This window comes from Ictalurus furcatus, chromosome 2 (genome assembly GCF_023375685.1).
Source record: "Ictalurus furcatus strain D&B chromosome 2, Billie_1.0, whole genome shotgun sequence".
NCBI classification, from domain to species: Eukaryota; Metazoa; Chordata; class Actinopteri; order Siluriformes; family Ictaluridae; genus Ictalurus; species Ictalurus furcatus.
Window position 1 is genome coordinate 28,534,417 of NC_071256.1, and position 13,813 is coordinate 28,548,229.

General features: G+C 37.3%; 3 protein-coding genes across 5 annotated transcripts in view; 2 read left to right on the forward strand and 1 right to left on the reverse strand.

The window, feature by feature from the left end:
* The window catches only part of baiap2l1b (BAR/IMD domain containing adaptor protein 2 like 1b), a 52,557-nt gene extending 51,372 nt beyond the window's left edge, over positions 1-1,185 (forward strand). For both annotated transcript variants that reach the window (XM_053612773.1, XM_053612781.1), the window contains one exon: positions 153-1,185. In XM_053612773.1, coding sequence (XP_053468748.1) covers positions 153-225 — 73 coding nt within the window. In that variant the 3' untranslated portion in view covers positions 226-1,185. The remainder of the gene's footprint in view (positions 1-152) is intronic.
* Positions 1,186-2,258: 1,073 nt separating this feature from the next.
* bri3 (brain protein I3) lies at positions 2,259-11,552 on the reverse strand. The gene is made up of 3 exons (XM_053612843.1): positions 11,000-11,552; positions 7,906-8,005; positions 2,259-3,592 (listed from the first exon to the last, which is right to left on the reverse strand). Exons 1-3 carry the CDS (start codon positions 11,172-11,174, stop codon positions 3,460-3,462), a joined length of 408 nt encoding a protein of 135 aa, XP_053468818.1. The 5' UTR covers positions 11,175-11,552; the 3' UTR covers positions 2,259-3,459.
* A 137-nt stretch (positions 11,553-11,689) lies between these two features.
* The window catches only part of tecpr1b (tectonin beta-propeller repeat containing 1b), a 37,413-nt gene continuing 35,289 nt past the window's right edge, over positions 11,690-13,813 (forward strand). For both annotated transcript variants that reach the window (XM_053612734.1, XM_053612750.1), the window contains exon 1: positions 11,690-11,958. The gene's annotated coding sequence lies outside the window, so the exon portion shown is untranslated. The remainder of the gene's footprint in view (positions 11,959-13,813) is intronic.

Consider the following 13,813-nt stretch of genomic DNA (forward strand, 5'->3'; position numbering starts at 1 on the left):
TTGTTTCATGGATGTTCCACAACATAAAAAATACACTGTGTTGTATTTAATTAATAAAAAATATTTTATTGTTGGCAAATTGCTCTGGTATAAGAGAATTGATCTTACAAAGATGTGGAACCAGTGTTTAACAGTGTGTGTTACTTCCTCAGGGGCACGAACCCTTTTGCCACCGTGAAGCTGAGGCCCACAGTCACCAACGACAGATCGGCTCCTAGGGTCTGATTATCATGACTCCCTAGCCTTTTAACCATCAGCAGGTCTTTTCCTCCCAATACCACCACCACTGATGCGTGAATGCATGCAGACCTTTCTTCTGCAAAGTACATCATTATACATAAGCTTTAGTCCATGTTGGATTTGGACTAGATACCATGGTGGCCTCATTACACACAGGCAAACTACACATTTATTTATGTACATTATAAAAGCCAATATTCACATATACTTTTTTAAAATCATTCCAATGTTCATGCTGCCGTATAGGGTTTGTCCTGGACGATGAGCAAGAGCAGTGCTAGATAGCTCTATTTTGGAGTAAATATGCTTATAATATATTTTGTCCTGAGTTTTTACCTGAGGCGTTGATGACTGCTTTTAAGTTGCAAGAAGAACACGCCTACCCTGTGCTGAGATGGACTGGAACCTAGGATGTTTAAATAATTGTTGAGAATTTTACATTGTCATGGGACAGGCGATGAATGTAAAAATGGGACCAAGGCACTGAATTTTCAGGTTATATAGTGTTGCAGATGTAATTGTGCAGGATTTCTTAAATTCTGTCAGGTTATTCAAAATCTCAAATGTCATGGTACACTAGGATTAAAGATGTGCTTTAATTCCAAATGCTTGATAGTGTGTTTAGATTGCAAAGGTATGTTTCTACAAACCCATTCCCAAATACTATTTAATACCCCTTTTTCCTTTTCTTAGAGAGGACACATTTACCTCTTTAATTTTATGTTGTCAGATGATTACTCTGTGTCCATATACAGTTCACAAGCATCTTCACTTGTCTTTGAGGGTCACATTAATTAAACAGACCTTAGAATTACATGGACAAATTGTACTTAAATTAATTTTGAAGCTTTAAGGTAGCCGTTTATTTGTTTTATCAACACCCATTTCTCTTTTCCAGTGCCCTGTGAATCACTGCTGTGTAAAATAAAGATGTTCTATTTCTTTTATCATTTTGAACTCTTTGATTATAAACAGCTGAATATAGATCAATGAAGGTAGGATTTATGGTGCAGTGTATTGTTTTGTGCAACCTAAACATCAAACCTTTGACTTGTGTGAGTGGTTAGGTATCTCTTTCCAGGCTAAAGCAAAAGTTCAGTGAAAAAAAGTTGGCTCATCAAAATAAGGCTAAATCAGACTGACAGTCCTGCTTAGTAGGGATAAAATAAAATGACCAGTGAGCTCTGGATTCTGGATGAGAGTTCGAATCCCGACAATCCCACAGCCATCCGTGTGGTCGGGAGTCCAAGAGAACAGAATTGGCCTTGCTGTCTTTGGTGGGACGGATAGCTTACTCTTTCCACTGACAGTCACAGCAACACTAACCAAACATGTTCAAGTATGTTGAAGAGTTAGTGCTTTCTTCCAAGTGTTCAGCTGCCCTGTAATGTGGTATGAGCAGCAGTTTGAAAAGTTGTGTTGGCTGGCTTGGAGGAAGCATGTAGCCATCATGTGATAGATGAGAACTAGTGATGACCAAATTAGGAAAACCTAAAGTTTCAGTACAAGAGCTTAATGTTTGGGGGTTTTTTTTTGATAATGTCTCAAACACTGCATATTATAATTTAAGAAGGATATTCAGAATAAGACACAAGCTAACCCTAGAACGTGCAATAGCCCACATCAGGAAAAAGTCTTCTTATTAAGTTCCATGTTGTCCATAAGGTCCCGCTTATGATTGTTAAAGCTCTAAATGGTTTAGCTCTTGCATATCTAGCTGAACCCCTGAAGCAGCATAACCAATCCAGAGAGCATCACTCAGCTGAGACTGGACTGCTTTTAATTGAGATGATCACTCTTTTTGCCCCTAAATTAGTGGTCTAAAATTATTAGAAGATATTTTACATTTTTATTTGAGTATATCTGTAGTAGGAGTTGTTATATTATTGTGCTTTAATATTGAATCTTATTTTCATTTGAATACCATTTAGGCATAAAATGAAAAGTGCTACATATAAAGAATTTTATAGAACCTATTTTGAAAAGACAGATTCATCTTTGCACAAGTGAAAAACAACAGCAGCATATCTAGAAGTTTTATTTACAGTATTGTTCATATAAAAATTCTGAACTGATTATACATGCAGTGGCCTAAAGCAAATACCCCTGACATTTCATTACATGATAAAATAATGGCAGCAAGGAAATTTTTTAATCAATGGTGAGAGAAAAAACTGGAACACAAAGGGACATTATTTCTGTTCTGATTGTCTTTCATTTGCAGAGGAAATGAAAATGGTATGCCTCAGAGCTCATTAACATACTGTATGTATCCATTAGATGTGGGACACATGAACAGATGCTTTAGCATGTTATACCTGCAGATTTGTTAACAAGATTAGTAGTCCAGTTTTTAACTGGAATACATTTAAGGGGAACAAATCATTTTAACACTAGTCATTAGTGCAGTGCTATAATCAGAATTTGGCTTCTGAAATAAGAGCTGAAATTCTTCAGGAAACAAGGGAGATTATAAACTCCTCAGATTTACTAGCAGCACAGTGTGTATTGTGCTAGAGGGAATGAAGATGCTTAGCATAGAGGTAATGATAAACGTTCTAAAAACAGGCCTGTATGGAGAATGGAGAGAAAGTGGTTTGGTCTTCTAGAAGCCTGATTGTGATTTAAAACGTTGGGTAGAGAACATGTCTTTGTTCTATGACTGAGGCTGATGAAATGTGGCAATGATTCCCAACTACACACAACAAAGGCACCAGGCAGCATAGAGCCTAGTCTCATACATATACAGACAAGAATTTGGCGTGAACTAAAAGAAATCAACAAAAGCGTGATTATCATTTATAACCATGATTGAGACATAATTAAGATTTCAATAAATGATCATCTCTTGACTTGTTCACCAAGTCTCTTTATGGTCTCCTTTCTTCTGCAGTTCTAAATCGCGGCCATTTTAAAGGCACCAGTGAGTCAATGACATGACGTCTGGCTTACACGATTAAAAAAAAACATTTTTTTTAAAGCAGAAAAGTTTAAGCTGCTTTTGCATTTGCTAATACTTTAAAGAAAAAATAATTGAGAAACCATATAGCAACTTGCTATTATAAATTGGGCTATCATTGTATACATGATTTGCATTTTTAAACATACATATGTAAAACATGGATTTGAAAAAGAAAAAAAAAAAAAAAAAAAAGAAAAAAAAAGGAGAACCCAAGCGATGGTCAACGGGCTACAAGACGTGGCTGTGGTTTGGTCCATCTAGCCAAAAGTGGCTCCACAGTTGGGACACCTCCTCTGCCGCAGTGCCAGACAGAAAAGAATGCCCAGGGGGAAGAAGAAAATGGCACACATGATCCCCAAACAGGTGAAGTCCTCCTCCAACACCCCCACCCTGCAAGCAAGAGCACAGTCCTCTCATTAACCTCTACTACAGTGCAATTTCCCCTCCATTTTGTCCCAATGTATATTCCAGTAGTCATGTAATACCATGTTATATGACTTTTACAGTACATGGTGTTGTTAAGTTCTCTATTCTGATTAGTCAGAAAGACAAGTCACAGGTTTATAATAATGTGCTCATTCTAGTAAGTTAATGTTTCTATAGTAAAAGTTAAATCAGCTAAAAGTATTTTTGAACAAAACGATGCCAGTGACATGGTGAATATTTCTGTAAGATGTTTAACATAAGGAAGCAGTCAGGTTATCCTCCACAGCAAAGTCTTCGGGACAGAGTGCTTTCTGGTTTCTCTGTAATAGCTGTGCTTGTCTTATTACCCAAATTAAATTTTTTCTCCTTACTTTCCCTTTGTTAAGTTACAACAGGAGTTAACTCTTCTTGCAGATATTCCACAGCATCAAATGTAAATATAAAAAGATTACACAGCATGATGAACATTTTGAGTTTCTTAATTAACATGTTATGCTATAAGAGGAATAAAACACTTAAGAGGCATGCTGTTCTAGGAAAATCAACTTTTGCATAGTACTGTTTTTAGTAGTACTATAGATCTGTATCTTTAGAACCAGACACCATAGGAACATTAAACATCAGACATTTTCCTCTGTATAAAATGGATAGGGTTAGGTCATACAGTAGAGTACAAAAGTTTGCATACCCTTAGGATAAAATGAAGGCAAGTAAATTTACAGTATTTTATACCATTTAGTTTTACAATTTACAAATGGTCCTTCATCACCACCAGAACAAAAATAGTCAAATGTTCAGGATATTAATAGTGGAAAAACTAACAGATCTCAGTTCAAATGTTTTCATCTCCCATTCTTAATGAATTCTGAACATTTTCTAGCATGCCCATCTTTTACCTTTAAACCCAATTCCAACTTTCACTTCCTCTGAGCAGTTTCTGGATCTTGTCAGTGACAAAATTATGTATCATTTGTAAACAATTTTATATCTATATCTCTCTCTCTCATCCATCCATCCATCTATCTATCTATAATCTTTGTTTCTTTCGTCACCACAGGGGTGCAAACTTTTGCACCTGAAAATATATAAATAAATGCAGTCTGTTAAGCATTCAATGTCAGATACATGGAAAAGAAGAATAAAGGTTGAGCTGGAGGTGGATTTAACTCATTGCAGTTAATTGTGCATTCCAATAGAGTGACAAAGGAAAAAGAAACAGAAAAGGCCTCTGATAAACATGGATACTGCCTCTGATAGTAACTTCTTTATTGTCTATGAATTACACTTCAAATAAAGGCTCAATAAAAATCTGACATTGTTGGACTATTGAACTCGCATGGAATTCCTCCAGGTTTAATCATAGAAGTGTTGTACGCCAGGACTATATTTATGCCTTTAAAAGACCAACATGCATGTTCTTAATCCTTGAACTAGCACACCTCTTAAATGATCCAATGACAGTGTATCTCACAGTAGGTCAAAGGTGAATAAGTTAGGCAAGTACTGTGTTTGCTGATTCCCTTGCTTCAGGAATCCAACTAAAAGCACAATCCTACAGTAGTCACATTAATTTTAGTGTTATGTTGTTTTTAAAGCATTCTTTAAGGATTTCTTTTTCTTGCACTCTTTGGATGTTTGATGCTACTGTTTTGACACCTTCACCACTAACAAGTTTATTTTATTCAGGGTTTATTTTTGCTGTATGAATAATCCAACGATCCATTAGGTTTGCACAATATGGACAAAAATAGCATATAGCAAGTATATCGATAGAGACGAAGTTCTGAATATGCCTTAAAATATATGGGAACAATCTGGTTAACCCATGATTAAACATGGTCATTAATTTCACCAAGTCTTTTTTTTTTGCATTGTTTTAAAGCTCATTCTCATATTGATGACAGTATTGAGAAAGCAAATACTGCAATATTTATTAAAAAATAATTATAATAATCACCTGTTCAAGCTGTGTTCATTTAATCTTTTATAGATACTACTGGATTTTAGTCCCAGACCTCTTGCATTTGCTAGAAACCTACAGGGTCAGGTATGGTTCATCAGTAAATATGCCGAAGAACAATCATATTTGACCGACATGGCAATAAATGTTTTCCCTTAGCCCACTGACAAACACATGAACAGTTATCTACTCCACTAACTGCTTCAAACAAAACCCTAATTATTTTTAAAGACAGGATCCAGTGAACTTTGTTTGTTCGATTACTACATCTTGCTTCAAAAAGCTCATTGCGTTACAATTTTCAAGTTTGTCACTGGCACACAGAAGTGTGTAAAGCCAGACATGCAGAGAGCCTATTAGAGTACAACCTTAAAGATCCTGAAGCTTGTGGCCAGAAAAGTGTATCAGAAAGAATATCAGACACACTGTAGTCTGTGGGTGGAGCATCTGAGGAGACTATTTCAAGCTAGATGATGTGTTATTCCTTCCACCCCTGAAGAAACACCAGCTCATGGTGACATCCATAGTAAAGTTTCTGCACTAAACCTGTCTTAATGCATAAAGGAAGTGTTTCATACACTTTTTCTTTCTCTCTGATGAATGGAATGTTTGAACTTCCAAGTGAAGGGCACACTGAGATGACACGATATGACAGTCAACTTCCTGACTGCCAGGAGTACTTGGACTACCAGACCACCCTTGAGTCAACGTAAAAACAGTGGGATAGAATCGTCTGCAAAGAGGAGGCAGAACAAATTCATTATCTCCAGTGTCTTCACTCTCAGCCCATTAGAAAGAAATAGAAGATAAAATCAATCAAAGGAGTGTGATCCAACAGGGTAATTAAATGGACTATTACTATTGAGTCAGCTACAAAGATAAAACCTCACTTCACACTCACTTAGGGCACAGTATGTTATGAAATAAAACTGAAGTGTTGTTAAATTATTTCAAAATCCAATTAAATGACGACATCAGTATGTGACAAAAAAAAGAAACCAGCTTAAAAGCCACAGTATTCCAAATTGTGATCTATAATTATGTTTTAGAATTGTGTTTTATACTAGATGTTGTTTTATACATCAGCATGAAAAACTAGCATTGTCTGAAAAGGGTTTTTGATTATTAATAAAGAGCTGATTTGCTTTGGACCAGATTTCTGAGTGACATCAGAAATGTCGTGAGTTCCTCAACCCATGACTATGTGGATTTAAAAAAAAACCACCCAACCACCACATCATGACCTGCAGCATTACTGGTCATTCCCCTCAGTCACATGAACACAGAGGAACTTAATGTGTACAAGTGACACTTTTGAAACATGGCAATGGTTTATATTAAAAAAATAAATAAATAAAAACTGATCTATTCTCAACATTGCTGTTATTTTCACTTGTGTATTTTAATATTTTATAAAGAAATTAGTGGTTGCTTTTTTTTATAGAATATTTTTCATTCAGGCCTTCAAAAGACCCGAAGGTCAGTGTGCGCTTAAAAACTGTTGATCTCATTCAAAAGTTTGACAGGAAAAGGAGCTTACAGAAACCACTTGTCATACCCACAGTCACAATGCAGCTGTAACAGATTCCCTTCTGTCAACACATGAACACATACAGGAATATTTTTAGCAAACAGGAACTAATTACATGTAGGAACCAAAGTTGTGAAGGAAGAACTGAAAAATCGGTCAACTACAAGCGCCATAGGCAAGAAGAATTCAAGCAGTCATGCCAAGAGTGCAGTAACACTGTGCAAGATAGTTAAGGAGAGATGAGCCAAAAATTCCAGTGACGTTTCTCTCTTCTTTTTGATCTTTTGTATCCTTGAACTCTAACATAGTCATGCAATAACAAATAATGTCAGAGGGAACATTTAGTTTAAATGAGCCCAAAGGGAGCTCAGAAGCACGTCCCACATTCAATGAACTATATATGAAAAGCATTTGGAGCGAAACATCAAGCCACGCAATGATGTCTCCAACTGCCATTTATTCGCAGGCCAAAGTGAACAGGATGACATGTAGACTCAGGTTTTCTATGAGAGTATGAAACGGGCAGATCCAGGAATCTCCAGAAGAGTCGATTTGTTGATCAATAATGTTAGGATTCAAATTTGGGCAATAAAGATGACTTTCAAGATGAGACACTTTCAACACTTGACCAGTTTCAGGCATAAAAAGGTGCCACACTGTTCAAGAATGTTGGGAAATTCACCATTTTCTCTCTCACTGCAACACTAAAACACACATTCACACCCTGCCTACAATTTTCTACTCTGCCTAGCAAGATAAATTTATATGTTGACTTGATTTACTCACCTGCAGGCTGGACATCCTCCTACTACCACCACTGAGGGTTGAATGATGGTGTATGTGCTCGAACAGTTTGCCGGAGTCCCTGTGGCAGCTGCTGGGTAACCTGAGGACAAGAACAAGATCATAATTATAATTAATTAAAAACTCTGAACTCTTAAGTTTTAGTGAGTAGTTTAACAAAGACAATGCATGTTTTGAGTTTGTAAGGTTTGAAACATTGCTGGGGTTTTTTTTTGTTGTTGTTTTTTTTATTAAACAACTTCCTGATTCTCACTGGTCAAGTGGCCTTTAAAGTCTGGTCTTAAAACACAGAACTTGAGAGTGTGCAATATTATATTCAGAATATGTCGTTAAACAATGAGCACAAGCCTTATTTATAAGATCAATTGAAAGTAAATGTCACGTACATAATTGTAAATTAGGTACTGTTTATATTAGACCACAGTGAAAGTGAAAGCACAAGCTTCCTTGAGCAGAAGATAGAAAGTGGCTGCATCCCAACTCACTTACTGTTAAAGTACATACTCCATTCGATGCAGTACCTACTGCACAGCCATTGAAACAGTATGTACTAATCAGCATGTGTGTGTAGTACGAATACGATCCCAGACATACTACAGCTGCCATGTTGGAATTGTCATGTGACCTTGGACATCATCATAAACACAAATTTTAAAAGGGACCAGATTAAAGCCCATCAAGCCCACCAACGGCAAAATGCACATCAGGAAAGTTAACTGAATTAGTAATTTAATGTGGCCAGGGTTAACAGGCTGAGGTAAATTCGCTGCTGTTAGCTTGGCCGGATAAGGCATGATGGAGAATAAAAGTTTCAAACTCTAAGGCAATCCTTTTCTTTTTTTAACCTTCAACAAGTTAACAATTTATTCAGGTATTGTTAAACAAGTCCTGTTTAACCAAGGATTAATACTTAAAAAGAGCCGACACGCTGTCTTCCACAACTAGTTTTCCTGAGCTCGTCCGCACCAGTACCGTTGAATTATGGGATTTTTGACTAGCGTAGTGTCCATTGGTTGCATACTACAAAATCTCACCGGAAGCAGAACGCCATCTGGGTATTTCTCACCTACTGAGAATTCGGACATGCTACCCCTCTGGCGTACTGCTTTTTATCTACTGTGTAGTAGGGTAGTAGTGTCTGAGAGACCACCTAAAATAACTTAATGGGTGTTCACCAAAAAAAAAAAAAAAAAAAAAAAAAAAAAAAAAAAAAATTGTTCATCAAGTGATCCAAGTGTTTTAAGATAAGCATTTCCTCAGTTCACATCAGTTTCATCTTCAAACATCAACTCCATTAATGTCACATTCAGCACCAGAAACAGACACTCAAATGAACAAACTCCCTGTCAGGAACATATCTGGCTACTGCTCTGCCTGACAGGATCATGGTATTTCCTGATTTTACTGTGTCACTGGAAGCATTAACTCTTAATACTAGCTGCTTCTTAGGAGACATTTTAGAATGTTAACCCTTATGCATCAATAAAAATTTACACATAGTGGACAAAATGTCTGTCAAATGTTATATTAATTTTTTTTCCCCCACTTTCACTGACTTCAATTTTTTTTTTACCAGCATCAGTTCTGATCTTAACTACCATTCATTTTCAGAATTTTAACCCTTTAAAACACAGGTTTCTTTACATAATGCAAAAATCTTCAAAGCTCCGTAACCTTCTTTGAATCATATACATGGGGGTGGGATTTGTGACTTCCAATACAATATAGTTTCTCTCTTTCAAACTGTTCACACACAATTTTCAGTACACACATACAAACCACAAGTCTATCCATACAAACACACCCACACAATTATAGCTGCATCATTTATTCAGCTGGTCTGCAGTGCTCTATAATACAGCAGAATCAGGAAAAAAAGAAAAGCATGTATTTTCCAGAGACAAAACCTGGGGGGGGGGGGGGGGGGCATTTCAGATTTTTTTTTTTTTTTTTTTTTTTAAATTCAATGTTCTGAAACCTTTTCAACAACATAAAAGCCTACTAACACAGAATGCATGGTTATGCTTAAACGTCACAGGGATTAAACATTACAGTTTGACAGGGTTTCAGTGGGAACACGTGTGTCCTTAAGCTCCTGAGTGTAACCATTTTGTGTACCTAGTTTAAAATAGGATTTATGAAAGCAAATTAGGGTGACATGTTAAAATTCCAATAAAAACACCTTTTGCCAAAAAAAAAAAAAATAAAAAAAAAAGTGTTGTTTGCATTAACACAGACAAAATGATTTTTTTAAAAAATTAAATGAAAATGTCCATAAGGACACAGAAGGGTTAAATTAGCCTTATAACTACTTGCCTTCCTGTGTAGCTTTCTACCTGGCCTGTTTGCTAGATTACAGGAAATTAGCTGGCACAGAAGTCCCTAAATTGACCAGATGCCAAAATCAACCATACTCAAACAAAAGTAAACAAATATTTATGATAAAGTTAATTATTAGTTTGCAATTGTTATAGTTTGTAGCATAGACTTGAAAAAAAACTCAATATAAAAGTTTTAAGACGTAAATATTGTAAACGAATTAGTGTTAAAGCATTTCACTCCAGTGGAGGGACCGGTATTTATACTTGCTAACTAGAGAGAACTAGCGCACATTACTACCCTTCATTTTACAGGTTTGTACGCTGTTGAATAGCAGAAGAACAGAGGATGAAGGTAACACAGATTAACACATTTACTGTAGTTTGTTTATTTTTATTAGGTGTGTTTCAGAGCCAGGTTTACAGGTTGAACAGCCTCTCAGAGTTCATTCTCGCGACATATTTCTTCCGTGTGATGATTAGCAACAGGCTAGCGCGTTTACATTATAAACATTATGATGACTAGAATAGCCATATGAATTGTATAATCGCCCAGTACTTACGACAAAGTGAAATCCAGTTAAATAAATAAATAAATAAATAAATAAATAAATAAATGTGAATTATAAAAATGAAGTTTGATGTCATCACGTGACGCCGTGTGTCAGAATTAAACGAACGTTACAGAGGTTGATTTCTGAGCGGGGTTTATTATTATTATTATTATTATTATTATCATCATCATTATCATCACTCACCTTGTGCAGCGGGGAACTGGTATGGCGGGGGCGGTGATGGAAAGGCTGCAGGTGCGGGTGCAGGAGCGGGTTGCGGGATCGCTCCGTACCCCGGCTGCGGCTGCTGGTAATTATACGCCCCGGGGACGCTGTTGTACGCCGGGGGTCTGTCCTGAAGAAGAGGTTTATTATCCATATCCGACGGAATGATGTATGCTCTTTATGGAGTGAAAAAACACTGTAGTCACGCGTTTACCCAAAGATTTAGTGTTTCAATCCGTTCAGTTTTCGGTTTGGTCTAGTGTCACGCGACGAGAACCGCGACCAAAACAAAAACAAAAGCAAACCCAACACAAGGAAACTGCAAGTTGACTTCACCGCCCGCCTCCTCCTCCTCCTCCATGCGCCAACTTTGTCCCCGAGTAATCCACGCTGCTAAAAGCGCCCTCAAATCACACACGCGAGGAAACGAATGGTGGATAAGAAATATTTACACTTTAAAAACACAGCATAACGAGACCGATATGATATCTCTGACGCTTGAGGGGAAAAAAATCGACAGTAGTTACTGACTAAAACTCCGAGGAACTCGTATAAAACGCGTTGCCCTGTTATCTGCTCAGTCACAAGACAGCAGTCATGTGATGAAGGGACTGAGCTGCTTCTTAAAGGGGCACGCGCCTGTTATGTGATTAATAACTCACTGCAGACTACGGAAGCCCTAAGAGGCCAGGCATTATTTTTATTACGACTTAATTTTCTCGTGATCTCCACATAGCAAACAGTTATTTTCTTTTTCTCTTGACATAACAAAAAGCTGTTTTCTCACGATGTAATTTCATGACGAAAAAATCTCGTGCCTTGTGAATGGGTCTGGTGTTGCATGCAGGTTGGCATCTTGGCCATCACCATCATAAATGTAATAATTGCCCACATTATTAGGGTCCCCTAATGTGGAAGTCGTCAATCACCAGTGTTGGGTAAGTACTAAAAAAAACTTAATCCATTACAGATTACTAGTTACTAGGCTACTTTAAAATTGCAATTTGATGACATTACTGATTACTGCATGTAAAAAGTAATCAGATGACTAATTACTTTATTTTCAAGTTACTACTACTACTTTATTATCAAACCTACAAAATACACTAGGCTACAAAAAAAGTTGAATTGATCATAAAACTTGCCTATAGGGTGTTGTCACTGTTTGTAGGACTACCAGAAAATAAAATATAAAAGAGATGTGCCTGTCGTACATCTCGGTCTGGATGAGGGAACACCACCTTAAGCTCAACGTAAATCTGAGCTTCTCGTCACCCTAGCCTGTCCCTCAATCAACCACAACCTCACTGTACAGCTTGGCTCAACCACACTCAAGCCAACTAGGATGGTCAGGAACCTTGGGGTGATTCTTGATGACAGCTTGACCTTTACAGACCACATCTCAACAACTGCATTGTCCTGTAGGTTCATCCTGTACAACATCAAGAAAATCAGACCCTATCTCACCGAACAGGCTACACAGATACTAGTCCAGGCTCTTGTTATCTCAAAACTGGACTACTGCAACTCACTACTCTCGGGCCTTCCGGCCAGCTCCATTAAACCCCTTCAAATGATTCAGAATGCAGCAGCACACCTCGTCTTCAACCAGCCCAAGAGAACCCATGTCACACCCCTCTTCATCTCCCTACACTGGCTTCCTGTAACCACCCGCATCAAATTCAAGACCTTGTCTGGAACAGCACCCCCCTACCTTAACTCTCTCCTCAAGGCTTAGGTTCTCTCACGCAATCTGCGATCAATCAACGACCGACGCTTAGTAGTACCTACTCAGCATGGCTCAAGGTTCCTTTCAAGAACCTTCAAACTAACTGTTCCTCAGTGGTGTAATGAACTTCCAAACTCAATCCAGACCTCAGAATCTCTTACCATTCTTCAAAAAACAGCTAAAGACCCACCTCTTCCGTGAACACCTAACCAGCCCATAAAAAAAAATTACTCTGGCACTTACACTTCTGGCACTTTGCTTCTTCTGGAACTCAATTAACAGATCCTGTAAGGTAGCACTACTTGTATCGTTCTCTGCTTGATATATCTCTTTGCTTGTATTTTCTCATTTGTAAGTCGCTTTGGATAAAAGCGCCTGCTAAATTAATAAATGTAATGTAATGTAAAAACTTTTCTTACTACAGTAGGCTATAGTTTGGTGTCGCTAGCCAAGGGGAGGCACAACTAAGCTATGGGTTCAGCTGCTACAGTGCCATGCAAAGTACATTATTTTTCCTTATGCTCTGCTCCAATCATGTTCACTTAAACTGGAACGCATATAGACATTTACACACCTTGTTTTCCTGCTCAGCATCAGATGATGTTACTGTTTCAGTTTCAGCCCATTTACTGGTTTAAAAAAATAATCGGCGTATATCCATTTTTTCCTCACACTGACTGTGTGAGCTAGCGTTTGGCAGAATTTAGAGACTGTCAGCCAATAAGACACGAATGTTTCCACGTATTTTCCTGTAAATCCTTTCTGATTGGTCCCGCCTCCGTTCGCTGAAGATATAAAATTACAGGCCGTCATCTTTTACTGACGTTCAGTTACGTAGGTGACAAACCGCTCCAACTGGAGAATTATTCGGAGCTAAAGAAAAAATATTTGTGGAAAAACGTGATTTATTTTAAAAATGCATTTTACTTAATATTGTTTTCTTCACAATAAATTTGTTCTGCAAGTAATGTAATTTAATTGACATCAGTAACTGTAATCAAATTACATACATTTAAAATGTAATGCGTTACAATACTGCGTAATCAGAAAAAGTCATTAGATTA